Source organism: Strix uralensis, chromosome 13 (assembly GCF_047716275.1).
Source record: "Strix uralensis isolate ZFMK-TIS-50842 chromosome 13, bStrUra1, whole genome shotgun sequence".
Lineage (NCBI taxonomy): Eukaryota > Metazoa > Chordata > Aves > Strigiformes > Strigidae > Strix > Strix uralensis.
The window spans coordinates 1,907,432-1,928,850 of NC_133984.1; the positions used below are offsets into that span (position 1 = coordinate 1,907,432).

Consider the following 21,419-nt stretch of genomic DNA (forward strand, 5'->3'; position numbering starts at 1 on the left):
CTTTGTTCCCCCAGGGTATAATGCTACTGTCTTGGCCTATGGACAGACAGGATCTGGAAAAACGTATTCTATGGGAGGTACCTACACTGCCAATCAAGAGCATGAGCCTAGTGTGGGGGTCATCCCTCGAGTAATCAAACTGCTATTCAAGGAGAAGGAGCAAAGGCAGGATTGGGAATTCATCCTCAAAGTTTCTTATCTAGAGGTAAAAGTTGTTTTGAGTTGCAAACTATTGTAAAGTTATGAATTAGAGAGAAAGTGAGTTTTAATGAGGCCACCTCCTTCAAGTAGTAGGTATTTTTATTAAATCAGAACTGAAGACTACATAAGGTCTTGTCAGGAACGGGATTCTGAGTCCTGGGTATCTTCCTCTAAAGGTAAAATGAGTAGAATGTCATGCAAAGTTCGCCACAATTTCAGCATAACTGTCCATCTTCATGCGAATTGTTCTCTTGCAAGGCTGCTAACTCTGAACTGCTGTCCTGATGCTTTCAGATCTACAATGAGGATATTCTCGACCTGCTGTGCCCATCAAAAGAACGGTCTTCTCAAATCAGTATACGGGAGGATCCAAAAGAAGGCATAAAGGTCTGTTGCCCTGTTAGATATAAGTACATAAGAGGGTGACGTGGCTAGGGATGAATGTTTTGGTGAAACAACTGTTTGACTCCTGGAGCACTGCTTTCTATTAGTGCATATGAAATCATCACGACTACTCATTCCTCTCAAAATTGAGCTGTTGAGGATCCTTAAGTTTACTCAGAATAACACCAACAGGTTCAGACATTCATGACAAAGCCACTTGCAAGTCCTACTCTGACTTGTTCTGAAGGCTGATTTAGGTGAATATCTGAGAATGTTGTACTTTGGGTCCCTTCACCAAATTTCAAACTCTGTTGCAATTGTACTTGTCAGTTTGGTTGAAGTAGCACGCCACAAAGGGATCCTGTGGGGAATTATTTTAAGTGCCCAAGTTATTTCCTTAGCAGTTTTGTACAGATGTGTGCTTATAGTGTAGTGCCGAAAAACTGCGTGCTGCTGCTTGCTCTGTTTTATAGTTCAACTTCCATCCATTGGTCATGCTTCATTCGTACGGTTTCAGTTTGCAGTGGTGGGTGGGTTGTTGGTTGTCATACGCACAGTTTAGGTGTGATGACACCTGTAGCTTTCATCCATTAATGGTTCTGTTGGGTGTAATCTTGTGCTGCTCGCTGTCATCTCTAAAGTACCAGGGTGTGACTCATCCATGTGTTATAGTGGCATTGGCCCTTCAGGGAAAGCACAAACTTGCCAAGAAGCACAATCAGTCCTTCCTACTCGGTGCCCTCTGTCCTTTATGCCCTTAATACCTGCCTCCCCTCCGCTCTGTTCACACAAATACCCCACCCCCTTCAGCCAGTTTGCCCTTTCTCTGCCTGTGACTGGCCCAACTTTCAGCTCCCAGCTTGGCCACGGGGATTTCCGCACAGAGTACTGAGGAGCCTTGTCTCCATCCCATCAGCTCAAGCAGGCACTGAGGAACTCAGTGCGTGCATGTAGGGAAAGGATGAGGGAGAGGAGATGCAACTTAACGTTACTGATAGGAAATTCAGAACAGATTTTTGCTGGGGGAATCCATACCAAGCCTCTGGCTTGAAGTGAGACTCTGATTCCTGTGAGTGCGTATTTACACAGAGCCTTCACTTTGCTGTAGTCTAAGACGGAAGATAATTTCTCTGATGTATGTCAGGGTGAAGTGGGAGAGGATAAATGATGCTTTCTTCCTGGATACAGATTATAGGGTTAACAGAAAGAAACGTCACCTGTGCCCAAGATACTGTCTCCTGCCTAGAGCAAGGGAACAACTCCAGAACGGTGGCCTCCACGGCAATGAACTCCCAGTCCTCACGGTCCCATGCCATCTTCACCATTTGCATTGATCAGAAAAAGAAAAATGACAAGTAAGTGTGATCGTGCAGCCACTCCTGGCAGCTTTTAGGGGTCAGGCTTCCTCAAAATTTCATAGTCCTGTCATTCTTGGTCGGGGATGAACTCAGCTGAGCTACTCCTGAGGCAGTCCTTTATCTGGCTGTCTCTGATATGAAGTATATCTTTCAGCCCAGTAACTCATCTGTAGTAACCACTGACTGCTCCTTTCCTAACTGCATGTTTATTTGAGAGAGTAAAATAGTTTATTTCTGCCACAGGAACAGCAGTTATCACTCCAAGCTACACCTGGTTGATCTTGCTGGCTCTGAGAGGCAAAAGAAGACCAAGGCTGAGGGAGACAGACTAAAAGAAGGTCTGTAGGAAAAGGACTGGTATAGCTTGGGTTTCTTATCGCTTTTGAGTTAATCAATTGAGTCCTTGTTGGGAAAAGCAAAGCAAGTCTTTAATTAACCCTTATAATGTGCTTTTTTTTAACCTTAAATTTTTTTATAAGGACAGAAATAACCAGTTCCTAGCTATTGAGGTGGCTGTACTCACTGTTATCTGTTTGTATGCAGGCATCAACATCAACAGAGGTCTCCTCTGCCTGGGGAACGTAATTAGTGCTCTTGGGGATGAAAATAAAAAGGGTGGCTTTGTTCCCTACAGAGACTCAAAGTTAACAAGACTGCTGCAGGGTAAGAGACGGGTGATAAAGCCTAAATCTACAGATGCGCTGTAAATGACAAAGTATCAGAAAAGCCCTCAGCCATACATCCACAGTTCAAAGCGGTAGCTGCTGTTGACAGAGGGAGTGCATTTAGTGGTTTCATTCCTCTTCTCACTGAAGCTAGACCGCTTCTGTACTCTTATTTTTAGGTTGCAGATGCATTGAGATGGATTCATTTAGAAGTCCTGCTCTTTTGTGGTTTCTATGTGATAGGAGAAAACTAGACAAATTCAGTGCAATTTTTTGGTGGGGAGAAGGAAGATAAGTCTGGAAGCAGACATCTATTATTACACCCTAATTATAGCTCCTTACTGGAGGATATCACAAGCAGAAGCTCAAGCTCTCTGTGCCTTCACTGTGCGCTTCATATTTGTTTTGTTTTCTTAGTCTGAATATCTGATGGTATTTGTGGTACTTATTTTTCAATAGTTGCAATGGTCTTTTAATACATTTTATCTAAGTTAGCCCTTAATGTGAGCATAGCTGTTTTAATGCAATTTACTGGGATTTTTTTGGTAGTTAAATAACTTGGTAGAAAAAGTTAGTCTTCAGTATCTTCCGTATCTGAAAGTATTGAATAAAAAGACACTGGATTATGCAGAGCTGGATGTGGGGCCCTTTTCTGATTAAAAGGTTTTAAGTATCCAATATGTGTTAGTGTAAAACCAAAGGATAAAATGCCATGCAGCTTGATGATCGGAACAAATAATGTTCTTAGCCACTAATTCTTTAAATTGGAAGATCAGATGTGAATTCTGATGTCTGGATATCCATGGAGGTCTTGAGTATTATTGTGTGGGAGAAGAGAGGGGAAAACCTAAAAACTATGCCAGAAACAGCATACAGAAATTGCATCAATTACAGAAATTACTTAATAGAACAACAATATTACTGGGGCTTCTGATGTGAAATCATTGGTGCGTAGAGTTGAGATGTAACTTTTGGGACTTTGGCTTTCAAAAAAGCGCTTTAGTTTAGTACTGACTGGGGCAGAGGAGAAAGGAGGTGACAATGACACAAAACCACAGCGGGATATCTTCAAGGTGTAGTATGGAGCTGCACTCGTGTGGTCTCGGATATCTTAGTGATGATACGTTACTGGTCATTCTTGCTCTGTCTGAGCTTTGATTATGCCTCGTTTTCCTTCGCAGATTCTCTGGGTGGTAACAGCCACACTCTCATGATTGCCTGTGTAAGCCCAGCGGACTCCAATCTAGAAGAAACTCTAAATACTTTGCGTTATGCTGACAGAGCAAGAAAAATAAAAAATAAACCAATTGTCAACCTTGATCCCCAGGCAGCTGAGTTGCATCATCTAAAGCAGCAGGTATTGGGTGCTTCCTTCATGTGAGAGGAGTCAATCTGTGCTTTTGGTACTAAGCTCAGTGAACAGCAAGCAGAGACAGGGTGCCTAGCCACACAAAATGTGCAAAGAATATTTAGTATGTGTTTTTCCGGCTCTTGAGATGGCTGTATAAGTGCTGTAAAGGGAATACGTGAATATTTCTTGTAATTCTACAGCAACTATTCAGTGCCGTAGAGAAATAGTAGTGTTATTGTGATTGACATGTCCCTTCTGCCAAACAAATCATCACCTGGCCGTTAGGCTACAGGCAAAATCAGAAATACAGTGCTGGTTGCCTCGCTGACATCACCTGCCTGTGTCCAACACAGAGTGGGGAGTGGAGAGTGTTCCTGTGTGGGCAGCTTCAGAGGGAAATCAGTTGCATAAACTAAAATTGGTTAAACCCGAAGCTGGAAGTGCCCAAGGGCTTGTCTACCAATGCGAGTTAACCAGGTTTACTGTGCCTGCTTGACTGTGTGTCTATGCTACAGTGTCATGCTACCTCTCCCCAGAAAAACTCAGTGATCTTGTTCCACAATGGATCACTTACTGCATGGGAGTGTTCAGCAGAGCCTAGTGAATGTTTATTAATGCACTGTAAATTCAAGTCACGTATTCAAGCAGCTTGGGAAGGCAAGTTATCCGAGTCTTTATCTCATGTAGCAACAGAGCATTGATTCAGCAAAGCGGGAGACCTGCCCTTTGGACCAGCAAAGCCTCCGACAGCCTGCCCAGAGCAGTGTGTCTGCTCTCTGGGGGTGACGTAGCATGCTCCCATCTGAGCGTTCCTGACAAAGTAGCTTTTTTTTAGGAGTAAATGACTTGAAACAGATCAGGTTGCTACAGTATTTCCACAGGCAATGGTAAAAGGACAGCTGACAGGTGACTCTTAAGACTAAATCTTAACCGTGTTCCTTCAACCATCTATTTACTATATGGGAGAGGTTTGCAACTAGCAATTGTTTGTCTTTCTAGGTACAACAGCTACAGGTGTTACTGCTGCAGGCCCATGGAGGGACCCTCCCAGTGTCTATCAAGTAAGCTTTGTAGATCAATGTTCGATGTAACCGACGGCCATCACACACCAGCAAAGGCTCTAGATCTCCTTTGCTCTAGACAGTGCTGTAAAGTGAGGGTAGAGCAAGCTGGTTGCTTTCTAATAGGATCTGGACAATTTTTTTCTCCTTTTTGTTCTTTTTGTCATGCTTACTGGCATTCCATACATGTATGGGTCATTTAGTTTTGTAGCAAACCCCTTAAGATTTCAACAATCCATTGTAGGAAATATGAGAGGAACTAGGCAATGTCTCCTAAGTATCTGTTTCTCAGACTTAGCTATCCCTTTTTCCTCCTCTCTTCTACCTCTAAATGTAGGGCACCTCCATTTGCATTGTTCCTAGAAGCACAGAATGCAGGGAAGAATTGGACTGTGTAGGTCTTGTCTTCTGAGGATGTTTCAGAGTACACGCAGTTTACAGACTTGCTATTTGTTGAACAGCATTACTGTTTCAAAAGTGTTTTCTTCTCTTGCAAATGTTTGGTATGCTGTATTACTTAAACTTTTGAATTCAGATTAGACTTCCTCCAGTTATTTTTGTGCGTCTGCTACAGCCTATATTTATTGTAAGTTATTTAGGAAACTTGGAGGTAACTTCAGTGCTATTGCAAACCTCTAGTGAAGTCATGCTCACAAGCAAACTGGTCCTTAATGTTTCAGTAGTATGGCACCTTCAGAGAATCTTCAGTCCCTGATGGAGAAGAACCAGTCACTAATGGAAGAGAACCAAAAGCTGAGCCAAGGGCTTAGTGAGGCTGCTGGTCAGACAGCACAGATGTTGGAGAGGATCATTCTGGTAAGGTTTAGTTACTCAAGAAGAGCTCTAAGTTGCATGACTTCCCCTTTTAGCCGAAGATCAATCAGTAGCAGCTCCTGCACTAATGGCATGTTGGGACACTCTCTCCTTAATGTTCCTTTCACATTTATTTCAAATCTTTAGCTATCAGTCACAACCAAAAGTCTTCCAGAGCCTGTCAGTGCCTATAGATCTGCTGGCTTCAGTGGAGAAAAGTAGACCTGAATCTTTCAGCTTTTCCGTTGCTTTAATGTTTTAAATACCAGCACTTGCGCATGTGCTCTTTTCCCTCTTCTCCACCCCACTCTGCTTTGTTTCAATTCACCGCAGTATATTTTCCTGTGAAAAAAAGGGTGTGAAGTCTAAACAAACTGGTGGTGGTAGTCATGCAGGATCTTTCAGTGTGTTGATTTGCCACAGACTGACAACGTAATTTTGCTGCGAATAAATTAGCTGTTTTCTTCTTATCTTGCTTTTCCTACAATTCAGTACAATTCTGACTTCTCTTAGACAGAACAAGAAAATGAGAAGATGAACGCCAAACTAGAGCAACTTCAGCAACATGCTGTGTAAGTCTGTTTCCACACCCTACTCCTGCTGAGGAAATGTCTTCCAGCATTAAATGGTTTTGTGGGGATGAACTGGGTACAGTCAATTTGTGTCTGTTCATCCAGAACTCATTTGTATGTTCAGTGGGAGAAGTTGCTCCTTACTGGCAAGCGTGACACAAACATGCCACGTAATTGTGGGTTTATTCCCATGTCTGCACTGCAGGTGCAAGCTTGATCTGCAGAAGCTGGTAGAGACTGTGGAAGATGAGGAACTAAAAGAGAATGTAGAGGTGATTCGCAATCTGCAGCAAGTGTTGGCTCAGTTGCAGGTAAGACTGAATCCAGGGAGAGAAGAGTGTGTGTCAAGTGAGTTTACTAATGAAACAGAGGGTTCCTCTGCTGAGTGGTGGATTCCACTCTGCAGAAACCTTGCTTAAGGAGCCCAAGAACTACAAGTATTGAATGACTCTTGGTATCCACTTCAAAACAAACTGTCCTGCTGTGTTTTAATGCTGCAGAAAAACCACTGGTGGGGGGGAAACAGGAATAGTCTCCATGAAAGAATGTGATAGTAGGAGATTAGCATGGATTTACAATCCAAAAGTTGGAAGGAGAGCAGTGTGCCCAGGTGGCCAAGAAGGCCAATGGTATCCTGGCTTGTATCAGCACTAGCATGGCCAGCAGGGACAGGGAAGGGATCTCACCCCAGTGCTCGGCACTGGTGAGGCCGCACCTCGATGAGTGGGTTCAGTTTTGGGCCCCTCACTCCAAAAAGGCCATTGAATGACTCGAGCGTGTCCAGAGAAGGGCAACGGAGCTGGTGCAGGGTCTGGAGCACAGGTCTGATGGGGAGCGGCTGAGGGAACTGGGGGGGTTTAGTCTGGAGAAGAGGAGGCTGAGGGGAGACCTCATGGCCCTCTACAACTCCCTGACAGGAGGGTGCAGGGAGGGGGGATGAGTCTCTTGAGCCAAGGAACCAGCGCCAGGACAAGAGGGAATGGCCTCAAGCTGCGCCAGGGCAGGGTCAGACTGGCTCTTAGGAAGTATTTCTTTGCAGAAGGGGTTGTTGGGCGTTGGAATGGGCTGCCCAGGGCAGGGGGGGAGTCCCCATCCCTGGAGGGGTTGAAGAGTCGGGTTGACCCAGCGCTGAGGGATCTGGTGGAGTTGAGAACGGTCAGTGTGAGGTTCACGGTTGGACTGGAGGAGCTTCAAGGGCTTTTCCAACCCAGATGATTCTGGGATTATAAACTTGAGCAACCCAAATTGCAGGGACCTGAAATTGTTAAATAGAAGTTGCTAAATCTTTGTCTAATTGAGGAACTTCTCTGTTCTCCCTTGCTGGACATTCCTCCTGTTCCCAGACTCCTTACTCTTCTGAGGAGCTGGCTGCCAGTGCTGGAGTTCAGGGAGGACTAGTAAGAGTGGCTTGTGCAGCTAGTCTGGGAGAAGTACACTTGCTTTACTAAAGGAAGAAGACAATGGCATCCTCTTTCCAGAGATAGTCTTTGGACAGAGGAGAATAACGTTACACTTTGTCTTAATAGGCCAACAGACAGATACTAACTTCATTTGACTTCATCTTTCACTTCTTTAACAAAACTTTTTTCTCTTTGTCCTATATAGAGTGAAAATGCTGCTACAATGGAAGCTGCTGCAGAGGTGGCAAACTCTGAGCAGGATGCTACAGCTGTAAGTGAGGGGAGTCCAGCAGTGCAGACCTTAACAGGGGCATATTTTTATCCCCTCAGTGCTCTTTTATCTGCGTCCTTATACTAGTTTTCTAATCCAGATGTTTGGTAGATGTGTCACCTTTCTATGCCCTTATTCGCTCAATGTGTTCAAGATCAATAACCTGTTCTTATTTCTAAATATTTTTTATGTAAAAAATGAATTTGAAGTGTTCTGCAGAGACTGATTATGTAGTTAAGAGCTTTGGATCAGCCTCTCCAGTTCATCGCTCTGTCTCCTCCAGGAAGCAGAAATGGGCCAGGATACCAAGAGATCCCCAGATGACTTCACCACTCAACATGCCCTCCGTCAAGCGCAGATGTCCAAAGAGCTGCTTGAACTGAATAAAGCCCTGGCTCTGAAAGAGGCTCTTGCCAAGAAAATGACTCAGAATGATAGTCAGCTGGAGCCCATTCAGTCCCAGTACCAGGTGAACTCTTCTGAAATAGTTCTTGGAAGGATATGTTCGGTTTATTTTCCCCAATTAATGCAGTGAGTCCATGCTGAGGAGGGAAGGGAGATGATCTGTCCTCTCATGCGCATGTTCTTATTGGTCTATCTATTTCTTTAAGCTGGGTCACTGCCCCCTTGGGTGTAGGGGGGAGTTGACTACGTGTGTCAGCAGAGAAGGTGGGGAATGACCATGCCCAGCTGGCTACAAACAGCTCTACCACCAGAAGATGGTCTTTTCCCTGCAATAAGCTGTTAGCCACTACAGTTCTACGTGAAATGGGCTTCTCTGCTTTTTGCTCAGAGGCTTGCTTGGCTGTACCAACCCAAATTGCAAGTACTTCATCGTTACCTCTCATAGTACAGCCAGCTGAGCTGGCTTCCCCTGTGTTGGGATTGCCCATCTCTGAAATTGTTCAGTCATAACTTTTAGTTTGTCACCATGGTTCTGTGGACCGACTAAGATTTCAGGGTTCGACAGACTAACTCTTTGGACATTTGTACTGCTTTTAGACAAGGTGGTTTACAGCCTGTTGGAAAGGAACATGGTTTCTCGAGGCTTCCTGCCTTAAAGTGGTGTCTCAGAGTGTAGTTTCAAGGTTTTTATTTGGAGGCTTATTACTCTTGTCCTTTCTAGACTAATATCAAGGATCTGGAATTGGAGGTCAGCAGTTTGCAAAAAGAAAAGGAGGAGTTGATCCTTGCTCTGCACATGGCAAAGAAGGATGTCAACCATGCCAAGTAAGCCAACTACATGAGCTGTGTGGCTTAGAGCACTGAAAATTGTGTTAAAATTCACGGTCTTGCACGTTTACTATTTGTAAAAGGTCTTATTTTGATGCAAATGCATCTCTTTAACATGGCCGTGGGAGTTGTATGAATTGCAGAGAAGCCTGATAGTGGGCTTTTGTCAGTGGAAAAGATAATCGCTTCATTTTTCATGAGGTGGCTCTAAAATTGGGGAGTACTTGTTTGAGAATAACAGTAATTGGGGGGACTGTTTTTAAAGTGTGATTTTTTTTTTTTTTTTTAAATATTTTTTTTAACAGGCTGAGTGAACGGCGTCGGAAAAGACTTCAGGAGTTGGAAGGGCAAATTAATGAGCTGAAGAAAAAGCTGAATGAGCAATCAAAGCTCTTAAAGCTGAAGGAATCTACAGAACGCACCGTCTCCAAACTGAACCAGGAGATCAGGGTAACTAACCCTAGCATGGAGTTCTCAGGCTTGCTCCCGTGTAGATAAAGCAGCTTCCAGACAGATGGCACTCACTTTGTTTTTTAGGCTGAGAACACCAGGTTTTGGCAAGACTCCTTATTGTAATACAATAGGCGGGAGGCTACTGAGACTTGCAGGGATAGAAGTCCAAAGTGTCTTCTAGCTGTTCTGATAACATATTGCCTCAACTGAATCACCTGACTTCTCTTTGATTCCCATGTGTGTACCGTGCACGTGTTAGTCTTCCCTTTATGCCTTAAAAGATTAATTCCTGGGTTTTAGCACTTTGAGATCATCCTTAGGCACGTACTCTGAGTGGGCACCATGCTGTAGTATTTCCTGCCTGCCACCCACCACCCCTGACAGACCCACTAGGGAAATGTAGGTTGAAACTACCCAGAATGCAAATACTGGACAATTCTTCCAGCCATTTCTATTTTTCAGGAAATGAAAAGCCAGAGGGTACAGCTAATGCGCCAAATGAAAGACGATGCTGAGAAATTCAGGCAATGGAAACAACAGAAGGACAAGGAAGTGATCCAGCTGAAAGAACGGGTGAGCAAACAATAAGCCCCCAAACTGTACCTCCCTCTGAGGAGTGAAACAAATCATTAAAGTGTTTGCTGCAAGGCTTTGTTTAACTAGCAAGCATCTGAAACATCTGGGGAGTGCTTTGAAGATAGTGTTAGTTCATATGGTTGCCACCTTTCATCAGTTGTCATAAATGGACTCGCTTGCTTATGTCTGGAGATCTTAAAGCTCTCAACACAGTTGTCATGATTCAGCTCTGAAGCAGAAGGCAAAAATATTTAATATTTTTAAGTATTTAAAGTTGTAGGGTTTGGCCACAGAACAGGAGGTATGAACTTTCAAAGGAATATTGAATCTGCAGGTAAACAGCATTGTTAATGAAATCCAGCTGCTTGTAGCAGTCAAGTGTAATGGACAGCAAACATCTGGACCTCGGGTTCTGGTCTGACAGGAATTCTTACTGCAACAAGTTTGTTCCTCAGTGCTTTGGGATGCTGAGTCTTAAACTTCTGGTTTGCAGTCTCTCACAGCCTATAGGCTCCTAAACCTTTTTAATGGGAGATGTGAAGCCCCTTCTAGTCACTTTAAGCTGAACATCTATTTGTTCCGAGACGCTACATGGCTTAAGCTTGTAATGATCAGTAAAATCATTACCATGAATACATTTGCTATTCTGCAAATGTAATTATTCTGTTCCAAGAAGTGTGAAACTGGCCATAGATATTAATGTGACATGTGATTTTTTTTCTATCTGTCTTAACCTTATTTCCCTGCAGGATCGCAAGAGACAATATGAGCTACTGAAGCTAGAACGAGATTTCCAGAAGCAGGCCAACGTACTTCGGCGCAAAACAGAAGAGGTAAGGAGCCAACATCTTCTAGAAACTCCTGACCAATTTCTAAAGGTCTGCAAAGTGTGGCTGGAGTTGTCATAGGCTATGCAGAAACTTCTTAAAAGCAGTTTGGAGGCCTAGAAATAGGTGCTTTTCTTTCTGTAGAGAAATACCGTGCTTTTGTGTTTGAGGGATTCTAGTTAAATCTGCTCCTTAAAGACTAAATTACCTGTTGAGCATCAGGCTGCTGTGGCAAATCTGTTACAGCTCGGCAGTGTGAAATGAGCTTGGGTGGTGGATATGCTTGATTGCAGTTAAAAATTCTTTCAGGACATCTGTATAGAAGAAATACATCTTGAAACCATCATTTTGGATGCTGCCTTCTACCTTTAGGCCTAGAAGCAGATTCTCTTGAAACTGGGCATCAGCGAAGGGACTAAAGTCAAGAGCTCTAGTCATCGCTTAATTCTAAAGTTGTTCTGATTGTATTAACCGTATGCTCTCTTCTCCTTGTCTCAGTCTCTGGCTTGCACTGTGAATGCCTCATGTTTTCAACCACTGTGGATTAAGTGAAGTAACTACTGTTCAGCTTTTGTATAAAATGTTTTACAGGCAGCGGCCGCTAACAAGCGCCTGAAGGATGCTCTGCAGAAACAACGGGAGGCTGCAGATAAACGGAAGGAAACTCAGAGTCGGGGAATGGAAGGAGTTGCTGCACGAGTAAAAGTGGGTGACAGTGTTGTGCATTCCAACAAACAGTGGGCAGGCTTAGCTTTGTTAACACAGCTGGTGCTGCTGGGCTCGATGACTGGGGAGCAGAGGGGAGGGAGATGGGGTTTCATATTAAGGGAGGCAATGTGATTATTCAAGTTATCTGTGAAAGCATTTCAGAGAAGGATTCAGTCCTGAAGTTGAGACTACAATGAACACTATACTGATTTTTGGGCTTTCATGTTTTTATTTTTTCCTTCAGAGCTGGCTTGCAAATGAAGTAGAGGTTCTCGTTAGTACTGAAGAGGCTCGACGGCACCTTGCAGACCTGCTGGAGGACAGAAAGATCTTGGCACAGGAGCTCCTTCAGCTTAAAGAGAAGAAAGAGGCTGGGGAAAACCCACCTCTAAAGCTCCGGGTAAGAGAGAGGGAAATGCCATTTTTCCTGTCCCAAACCTCTGGCTGTTCCTCAGGTTCTGTGACTTATTTGCTCCTATTTGACCTTTTTCCCTCAGAAGGTAGGCATGGAGATGGTTCCCTTTCTGGGAGAAAGGGTTAATGTTACTGTCCATGTCAGGGAACAGAGTTGCTGAAGTAACTTGAGAATCTGGTGGATGTGAGCAGGTCACACCCCTTATCAAGGACTATGCTTTTGGGAAGGAACAATGGAATTTAAGCTATGAAGAGATACTTGGAGGCATTTATAATAGTGTAGTTCCTCTTTGCTGAACTGTGTGTGAAAGGCCAGTCTTGTGTGCACTTCTTCACCTATTGCTCACTTCTGTCCGTCGCTGCAATTCTTTAGAGACGCACCTATGCTGTTGAAGATTGGCAGGCTTCGGAGATGGACCTTTCCATATCTAAGCAGATAGAAAGTCTGGAAACTGAGATGGGGCTCAGGTAAGGAGAACAACTGATTTGCACAGCCTTGCTTTCATTTGTTTTTTTTTTCCCCTCACCTCTATCTACAACTCTCCTGTGAAACAGAGAAGGAAAAATAACTTATACACTGGCACTAAAAATAAGACTATGTGGTTTTTGTGGTTTGAATTTTTTTCAAAATGTGAGGCTATGACTCTGTCACTTAAATTACTTTTCTTCTTATCTGTGTCTCTGCATGAGGGAAACACTGCACTTTTGGTGGGAAGTGTGGAGGGGAGGAGAAACTCCCAGGTACAGCACTGCAGACTCCAGCTGCTCTCCTGAGCAGTCAAAATTTGAACTTGAACTATTTTGTCTAATATCCTGGTAACAGTAATCTTAGCCCAGAGACTAGCCCAGGTTTTCTCCCATGTTGTAACCTCAAATACGTGTGTTCTTCCAAAGGAGTGCCCAGATAGCTGATCTACAGCAGAAACTCTTAGATGCAGACAACGGAGATCGTGCGAAGCAGCGCTGGGACACTATTGCAACAATTCTAGAGGCTAAATGTGCCTTGAAGTATCTCCTTGGAGAGGTAAATTCTGAATTTTCCTATTTTATCACTAAAACAAAGGCTCTAAGTCTGCTTAGCCAGGAGTGAAAGGAAGTGACTAACAGGCTGACAGCAGAGATGAATTCAAGTGAAGTACTCTTGTACTGGATGAGGCTTATTCCCTCACAACTTCTGATTAAAATAGTCTCCTGAACTCTGTAGATCACTGTGGGGAGTGAAATCCAAAAAACAAGGAAGAGGGAAATGGAATAGACGTGGGCCTGGAGATAGCAGCTAAAGCTGTGCTTACAGAAGGCTTGTGTGGGAACAGTAAAAGGGAAGAGAGAAATTTCAGAAGCGGAAGAGAAAAAAGTACCTAAAAATACTTCCTGAATAAGTAGGCAGTCTGCAGGAAAACAAGGGGAGTGCTCTGAGGTCAGTGTGTAGGCAGTGGAATGGATGTTTGAGATGGGAGAACAAGACCGGGAGGAAAAGAGTAGGAATTGGGCTGATGTGGAATCAAGGAAAGAGCAACTGGATGGCAGAATTATATACTAGTCCCTGGTGCTTGGGAACTAAAGGTAAAAGAATAACAGAGCTAATATGGGAGAACATTCATTTTTGGGGTCTGCCCAAGTACTCAGATTTCAAGTGCTGCAGGAAAGGAGATTAATCTAGAACTGTTACCAGGACTTCCTGCTACCTGTTTTGCATTTCCATAGTAGTGGTCCAGCACTGAATCTCTCATCTTGTCTCCTTGTTACTGATGGCCAGCACAGCCCTTCGGGTGGCTGGGAGTGAGGCTGGAATTCTTGACCTTCGGGCTGCAGTGTGTCTGTCCTAACAGATGCTATGAAACACGGAACTCATGGACCCAAGCGATCGTCTTGCTTTTGTCTTTCAGCTGGTCTCCTCGAAAGTGCAGGAAAGCAAGTTGGAGAGCAGCCTTCAGCAGAGTAAAGCCAACTGTTCAGACATTCAAAAGCTCCTGATTGAAGAGCGAAACCACGTAACAGAGATGGAGGCTGAGTTCCAAAATCAGCTTTTGGTGCAGGAACAACAACACCAGGAAAAGGTAAAACAGAAGTGATAGAAATCTTGAGAGTTTCTGTGTCTTGGGACTCTGATTCCTAAATCTGCTCAGAGATAAAGGCAAAGGGGATGTGCCCAAACCAACCTGTGGCTGTATGTCTGATCAAGATTTGCTAGACTCTTGCAGATAGTAAACAAAATCTTGCTTTTAGTCTTTTGTCCTGTGCAAGTTTTTTCATTCAGTAACTTTTCACAGTGCTTTAAATGAGGATGTTACACCTGAGCACAAGGTAACTTTTAAAGTAGATCAGGGCAGAATCATGCTCAAAGTGGCAGAAAAAATCTTTATGAAATTGTCCCAGCCTTTGATGCCTGGGCTGCCAGATGTGTTTTTAGGAATTCACACCCACTTGCTCTATTAACTTGCTTTTAGGTTCTGTACCTGCTTAGCCAATTTCAGCAAAAAGAAGCAGCAGAGAAGAAACTGGAAGATTCACTAAGTGAGCAAGAGAAACAGCTGCAAGAGCGACTCAAGTTCCAGGTAGAGTGTCTGGATGTGGCTGGGGGGAGGGTGTGCTCACCAGGGCTACCTGTGACTTAGAATAGTGGCTTTAGAGTGAGGAAGGTGCTGAAGGACTGAAGAGAATCTCTGTTTGTTGCCAAGATTGTTCAGTTCGGGTGGTTGCAGGGGATAGTTCCTCTGCAGGTTTGAATAAGCCTGTGGTTTTTTTTTTTTTTCTTATGTATCTTTCATTAGATAAATGTAGATGCAGGAGTGAGGCCTGCCACAGTCTGACCAGCTCACACAAACTTCCCCCATGCTCAGAACACTTTTAGTTAGGACATTTAACATGGTATTAGAGCTCTGCTGTGCTATCAGCAATGGAGGAGCTTTAGCTTGATGATATAAACATGTTACAAGCTGCACCTTGTCTTTTCACTAAGAGAATTAAGTGGTGTAGCAAGCTCCTGTGGAAGGGCATGTTTAGTGATGTATTAAAGCAAAATTGGTCCCAGGTGCACCTAATCTGGAGATAAACCTTCAAAACAGAGGGAGCTTTAGATCTTAAATGGTTGCTCTGAAAGGACCAAATTCTCTCCGTTGTATTGGTGATGCTATGTGTAAAACAAGGTAGTAGCACTAACGATTCTCCTGATTAGTCAGAGCTGATCTCCTGTCAGAGAATATAAAGCAGCCCCTTTGATCTTGCAAGAAAGATCCAAATAGAAAAACCTACAGATTTCACCTTGCTTTGCCAACAGGAGGAAGAGCTGGAGAAAATGAGGGAGATCTGTGAGAAGAACCAAGAACTTCTCCAGGAAAATGACACTCTTAAACAGGTAGAGATCTGTACAGACATCAGTTGCAAGAGCTTCTTGGCAGTTGGGTCAATGTATTTTGCAAAACTGACTGGGTTTTGCCCCTCTTAACAGAAACTGCTGCTCCTTCAAGTTGCCAGTGGACAGAAGCTCCGTCACATTCAGCAAATTCCACCCGAGTCCCCAGATTCTTCTTTTGATTATATTCCGCCCAAAGTAAAGATTCTGCATACCAGTTTTCATGCTTGTATTGTACCTGGGTTCTTTCTGAAAGTTAATGTTGGCTATTAATAATCTTGATTTCTTTCTCCCAAGTTGCTTTTTACAGAGCATGTTGTTCTGCTTATTGAAGTAGGCCTGTTCTATACTTCAGACACTCCTTAAGGTTTCTGTCTTCAGAATACTTCTGGAACTAGCTTGCACTAGTTTTTAGATCTTTAAAAAAAAAAAAAAAAGGCCATCAAACCCCCAAACTTGTTTCCTCAGTCTAATTATGTCTGACTCTGTATTCTTGGTAATCCAGGTGTTTTCTCTGTAGCATTTCCAATCTCTGAATCATGGAGCAAGGCATCTGTCACAGGAAACTTAATCATTGCCTTGCAAAAGAGCCAAATCTTAGTGCTGGGAGGAATAAATGCTTTAAAACTATTTTGTCAAGACTGTGACACAAATCTATTAGATTTCCAAGGATTTGTCAACTATAGCAGTTTAAATTTGACTGATTGACTTTTTAATGCTGACTATTTGATTATCTTTTTTTTTTTTTTTTTTTTTTTCCCCAATCTCTTCCCTAACCCTGCAGCCACCTTGGCTGTCTGAGAGGGCTGGGGCTGCTGTGGTGGGACTCTGAAGTGCCTTAATAAAATGTAAACCCACTGTTATTTCTTCTGGGGCCTCAACCCTTGTACCTTCTGTGTGTAGCCAAAGACTCGCCGGCAAACGACGGCAAAACCTCGTGCACCAACCCCAGAAGTGGATGTGGAAGAGCTGTTCTCTGACTCGGGGGAGTCCGGAGGGGAGATGGAGGATGCGGACTGGGTTCCGGTCAAAGCAGTCAAAGGAGCAAAGAAAAGCATGATGGGGGTAAGATGATCCAGTTACCTTTGACTTGTTATTACCTACTAGGGAATCACTTGCCTGTATCCCTGCAGATCTCATACATGTACAGAGAAACAGTGAGATTGTTCTGAAAAGCCTTAATGTGAGATTGTTCTGAAAAGCCTTAGTATGATAGTACTGCTGGCATTGGTTATTTATGATCTGACAAAGCAAAAGCTGCCTACAGTCAGCAACACCTTCCTAAATACTCTTTCATTGGCCAAATCATCTTCTACCACAAGACACTCATGTTCTGTCTTGCTACCTGTGGCTGAACCTGGCTTGTATGTTTCGGCAGCAAAATAGCAAGCCCTAACAGCAGCTTTATTCCTTCATGGAGCTCCTTTTAGGGCAAGAAAGGGATGTTCTGTCACATATCCCTGTGTTCTGTTCCCACTGTGGTGTACTGTGGCTCCCAGTCCTGGTGGAAGCCTCAGCTTCCATCTTCTGTTTGTGTCGGCCTGGGCCTGGAGCTCCAGCCCTCTGCTCAGTTAATCCCTGATGGGATGCAAGAGATGACTTGAATGTGCCAAACACAAGTCACTGGTGACCAGTGGGCCCCTTTGGGCTTGAATTGCTATAAAGCTGCACCTCCATTGTGAGCCATGTTGTTCTTCCCCTTTCACAAAGGGGTAAATTATTGCGTATTTCACTACTGAGTGACTGAAAACATCAGCAGTTACCACAGAAAAGCTTATGGATTTTAAGGTTGAGTTTTAGTTCCTTTCACTGGAGCTTAACATGATAAATTCTGACCTACAGTACTATTAGTGGTTTGGGGGAGTTATTTTTTTGGCCACGTTGCAGGAAGGGGAGGGTTTGTGCTTGACACTTGGCTCTTGTGAGTTCCTTTACGTAGCCCGGTGGAACTCCAGTGCAAGTTACTACTCCGTGCAGAACTATAGCTTGGAGCAGCTGGTGCATGCAGTCTGCTGCTGCTTCACGTACCCTGAGTAGCAAAGATTCACCGAAGAAGCTAAATTGTCACCTCCATCTAGATGGAGGGCCCTTGGTGTGGTGACTCAGGTTTGCTTTCTGGTGTGTAAACGTTGGCTTGTTTTACCGCCGTGGAAACTGGCATCCTGCTGGATAACTTGCAGTCAGGGATTGAGTAAATGAAGATATTTTGGGGATACTGAAGCAAGAGTTGGCTCTAGGTGGAAAGACCTTGTTCCTTTTCCTGGCATGCAGGAAACAACAAAAGGTTCCTGGCAGCCTGGGGGCTGGTCCTGTCCTTTAGGTGCTGACAGCTGTGGCAATCCAGATGCTGTCTAGAAAACCCCGCAGCTCTTCCTGCACAGAAATCTTCTTTCATTTAGTGCTCCTGCAAGGGCCGGTGTGGAAACAGGCAGTGTGGCTGCAGGAAGCAGAAGGTGGGCTGCACTGAACGCTGCAGCTGCGACTCGGCAAAGTGCAGAAATAGAGACCCCGGCGTGCGGGTGAGTAGTGCCGTGTCTGTGGGTGCCAGAGGCTGCCCGGTGTGCAGCAAAGCTGGATGAGTGTGGGAGCAGTTACACTGACAGTGGACAGGACCAGTCTGTCGAGCTAAAGCTTATGCACCTCTCTGAAATATTTGTAAATGTCGCTGTAATTCAGGGTTTATCTGTGGTAACCGAGTACAAAGTTTTCCGCTGCAGTACCAGGCTCTTGCACTAAATATGGGACGTCGTGCAAGTTCCTAAGTCACACAGATTTACCTATTGCCAGTTGTCAGCCACAAATCTGAGGACAAACAATTTAAATCTATCTTTTGCACTTGGTAATTAAAAATTGTATCTTTAACTCCAGACGGCACAAAAACTTAACTAATTTTCAGATGTTATCCCTTCCATTCTTTAAAAAAATATTTGGGGAGGGAGGTGTAGCACCAGAAAGGTTCATGAGCAACTGATGTTCATTAGAACTCTTGCTGAAAATGTCTGCCTTGCTCTTAGATCTTAGAGATTTGAAGCGGAGACCTCCCATAGTAATTCTCTAATTATTGACTATTTCATGAAACCAGTTGCCTGACAGAGGCATCTTGTACTATGAATTAATTTGCAGCTGGAGAGAAGGGGGCTCAGGGACCCCTCATATTTCTTCAGCTGTTAAGGAGGGAGGGATGGTTATTGTAGAAATGCTTCAAAATAGTACTGCCCCTCAGGATGCCATGCTGTGTGAGGACCGAACAAGGGACTCGGAAGGTTCCTTCAAACTCGAAGACCCCACTGAAGTGACGGCAGGAGAGACCTTCTTCCAGCCCGTGTGTGTCACACCGACAGCAAAGGTACTGCCCCAAGCTGTGAGAACAAACAGTGGTGCTGAGTGTGAGCTTTAAAGAGAAGACCCCAGGTGCTGGACTGCTGCGAGACAATTCTGAACTGCTGAATTCTTAAGTTTTCATACTAAAACTTTGCCACAAAAATTGGATTCACTTACCCTGTGTGTACCCTCTGCACGCTACTCCAGCTGTTGTCTCTTCCTGCTCAGCCCATGAATTTGTAATTACAATTTTGACTTGAGTAAAGAAATTAAGCAACTCTTGATGTTGGCTTTGATACGTGCTGCCTGCAAGCTCCGGTGCGAGCTGGCTGGCTGCTTCGGGGCACTGATCAACCCCAGAACCCTCTTCCTTGCTCTTCTAACAGGTCCTGAAAGACATCACAGACCAAGACATGTTCATGAAGAAGCCCAGCGCTGCTGCTGCTGCTTCCCTGCTCGTGAGAGATGAGGAGTCCCAAGAGAACCAGGTACCATTTGTAAAGAAAAAGAAGAGAATGCTGAGTAGCAATGGCAGCTTCTTCTCAGGTTGCACCCCGATCAAAGAAGAGCTTGACTGAGCCTGGAAGATGCCCCACGAGTGGGTTGTGCTGTGCTTCCTCAGACCACGTTGCTGGTGACTTTTTAAAAAAAGTGTTGGCATCTCTTGCAGCAGCAAAAGCCTGATGCCTGTTGTGCTTCTGGCGTCAGCAAGGGAGTCAAACACTAGTTCCTGCTAGATCGTATCCAATTCTTTGTAAATATTTGTATGTGTGGTCTTGGGCCAATGGTAAGAAACATTTTCCTCTAGAATTTCTGTAGTGAGTGGAGGTGACTTATCCAGGTTCCCTATTCCAGCTGCCTTCCTCAGCCTGAGCTGTGAACATGTCGGGTACAGCCTAATCTGTAATCTTGAAAGAACTTTGCATTTGCACTGGAACTGTGGGCACTGACTCTTCCAATGCAGCCTGAGGAACTGTTCCAAGCTGCCCTGGGAGATCGGCTGGTGCTTGACCTCGAGGAGGCACGGGGTAGTCTTAAACTAGATACAAAATGGTCAGTGTTTCGGTCCCCTTCGGGTCTGTGCTCAATGAAGTTAGAAACCTGCTAGCCTTATGTGAATATTGTAGTCATTTTAACTTGGTTTTGTAGCTTTAATAAAGTAACTACTAAAAACGCCTGATGTTTAGTTTTAAATTATTGGGTACAATGGACCACACAGACACTCTGGGCTTTCTGCAATTAAAGTAAGTCTCAAAACTGTTCCAGCAGTTGCCATCAGGACTAGCTCTAGGTCTTCTGTTATAAACAGTAGGCTGCTGCTTTCCTTTTGCCTTCTAGCTGCTCAGTCCTAATTTCTGAGTCGCAGTGTGAAGAAAAAAATTTATTTTTCCTCTTCCTTGCAGCTGGATGCTGCACTAGCACCGTACCTGGGAGAGCCCTCTGTGTTCTGCTGGGCCTTGGTGCAATATTCACCATTCTGTGACTCCCCCCCTGCCCTGGGCAGCCCATTCCAACTCCCAACAACCCCTTCTGCAAAGAAATACTTCCTAAGAGCTGGTCTAAGCCTGCCCTGGTGCAGCTTGAGGCCATTCCCTCTTGTCTTATCGCTTGTTCCTTGGCTCAAGAGACTCATCCCCCCTCTCTGCAAGTTGAACTGGCTCTTCTGGGCAGGAGCTGTTCAGACCTGCCTTTACTAAACATCAAAGGCTGACTCCTAAATACAACCACTATCAACATGAATGAGCAGAAGAGTTTCCTTTTGCTCTCACAAGCTTGGTGCTGGTAGGAGGAGGGGTCAGGGCTGAGCAGGTCTCTTGGCAGACTCGCGTGTGTTTAGTAGAAGCAGTTTGTGCTGCACTAGGCAGGGCTCTGGCTGAGCCGATCTCTGACCTCACTGGTGTGTGTTGGGAGCTGCAAGCCAGGCCCCAACCCCACTCACAAAGGACCATTAGCTGACTGCACTTCTAACTTCAGGCTATACTTTCCAAGCATGTAAAAACCCCTGATGGGTGTAAGATGCAATTTAAAACAAAGCAATTTAAACAAGCTTGTAAGTCGTGAGGACTTCACCCAGTGAAGGGGCACCTGCCTTATCCCAGGCACCTTCCCCTCCTTTGTGCAGGGGTTTGGAACCTGCGAGTCAGGATCAGTTCATAGCTGGAGAACAAAGCCACAGCACAGAGGCAACAAATCCTTGTGCGGTGAAACGGGAGGTAACAAATGCCTGTGGTTTAAGCAAACCTGCCCTGCTGCTAGATGGGATTATGAAATAATCTCGCCGGGTGGTCAGAGCTGCCTGCTCCAGGAGGTGGCGGGTCTCTCCTCACCTTTCCCGGGGCTGCTGCCTCGCTGCAGAAGAGCAGCTGCCCCGGACAAGAGCCTGCTCTGACCCTCGGGCTCCATTTTACCTTTGCTGTGGGAGGAGGATGAGTGTCAGGGGCCTGAAACCCATTGGCATG

At 44.6% G+C, this 21,419-nt stretch overlaps 1 protein-coding gene across 4 annotated transcripts in view; it reads left to right on the top strand.

Moving 5' to 3' along the window:
- The window catches only part of KIF4A (kinesin family member 4A), a 30,533-nt gene extending 10,400 nt beyond the window's left edge, over positions 1–20,133 (top strand). For all 4 annotated transcript variants that reach the window (XM_074882375.1, XM_074882378.1, XM_074882376.1 and 1 more), the window contains 28 exons: positions 15–205; positions 496–588; positions 1,774–1,940; positions 2,187–2,281; positions 2,487–2,606; positions 3,790–3,965; positions 4,959–5,020; positions 5,701–5,836; positions 6,347–6,405; positions 6,611–6,716; positions 8,011–8,076; positions 8,360–8,545; positions 9,203–9,306; positions 9,615–9,759; positions 10,225–10,335; positions 11,088–11,171; positions 11,757–11,870; positions 12,118–12,273; positions 12,661–12,755; positions 13,182–13,311; positions 14,174–14,344; positions 14,735–14,842; positions 15,565–15,642; positions 15,736–15,837; positions 16,543–16,704; positions 18,039–18,158; positions 18,863–18,985; positions 19,347–20,133. In XM_074882375.1, coding sequence (XP_074738476.1) covers positions 15–205; positions 496–588; positions 1,774–1,940; positions 2,187–2,281; positions 2,487–2,606; positions 3,790–3,965; positions 4,959–5,020; positions 5,701–5,836; positions 6,347–6,405; positions 6,611–6,716; positions 8,011–8,076; positions 8,360–8,545; positions 9,203–9,306; positions 9,615–9,759; positions 10,225–10,335; positions 11,088–11,171; positions 11,757–11,870; positions 12,118–12,273; positions 12,661–12,755; positions 13,182–13,311; positions 14,174–14,344; positions 14,735–14,842; positions 15,565–15,642; positions 15,736–15,837; positions 16,543–16,704; positions 18,039–18,158; positions 18,863–18,985; positions 19,347–19,538 — 3,452 coding nt within the window. In that variant the 3' untranslated portion in view covers positions 19,539–20,133. The remainder of the gene's footprint in view (positions 1–14; positions 206–495; positions 589–1,773; positions 1,941–2,186; positions 2,282–2,486; positions 2,607–3,789; positions 3,966–4,958; positions 5,021–5,700; positions 5,837–6,346; positions 6,406–6,610; positions 6,717–8,010; positions 8,077–8,359; positions 8,546–9,202; positions 9,307–9,614; positions 9,760–10,224; positions 10,336–11,087; positions 11,172–11,756; positions 11,871–12,117; positions 12,274–12,660; positions 12,756–13,181; positions 13,312–14,173; positions 14,345–14,734; positions 14,843–15,564; positions 15,643–15,735; positions 15,838–16,542; positions 16,705–18,038; positions 18,159–18,862; positions 18,986–19,346) is intronic.
- Positions 20,134–21,419: the final 1,286 nt, after the last annotated feature.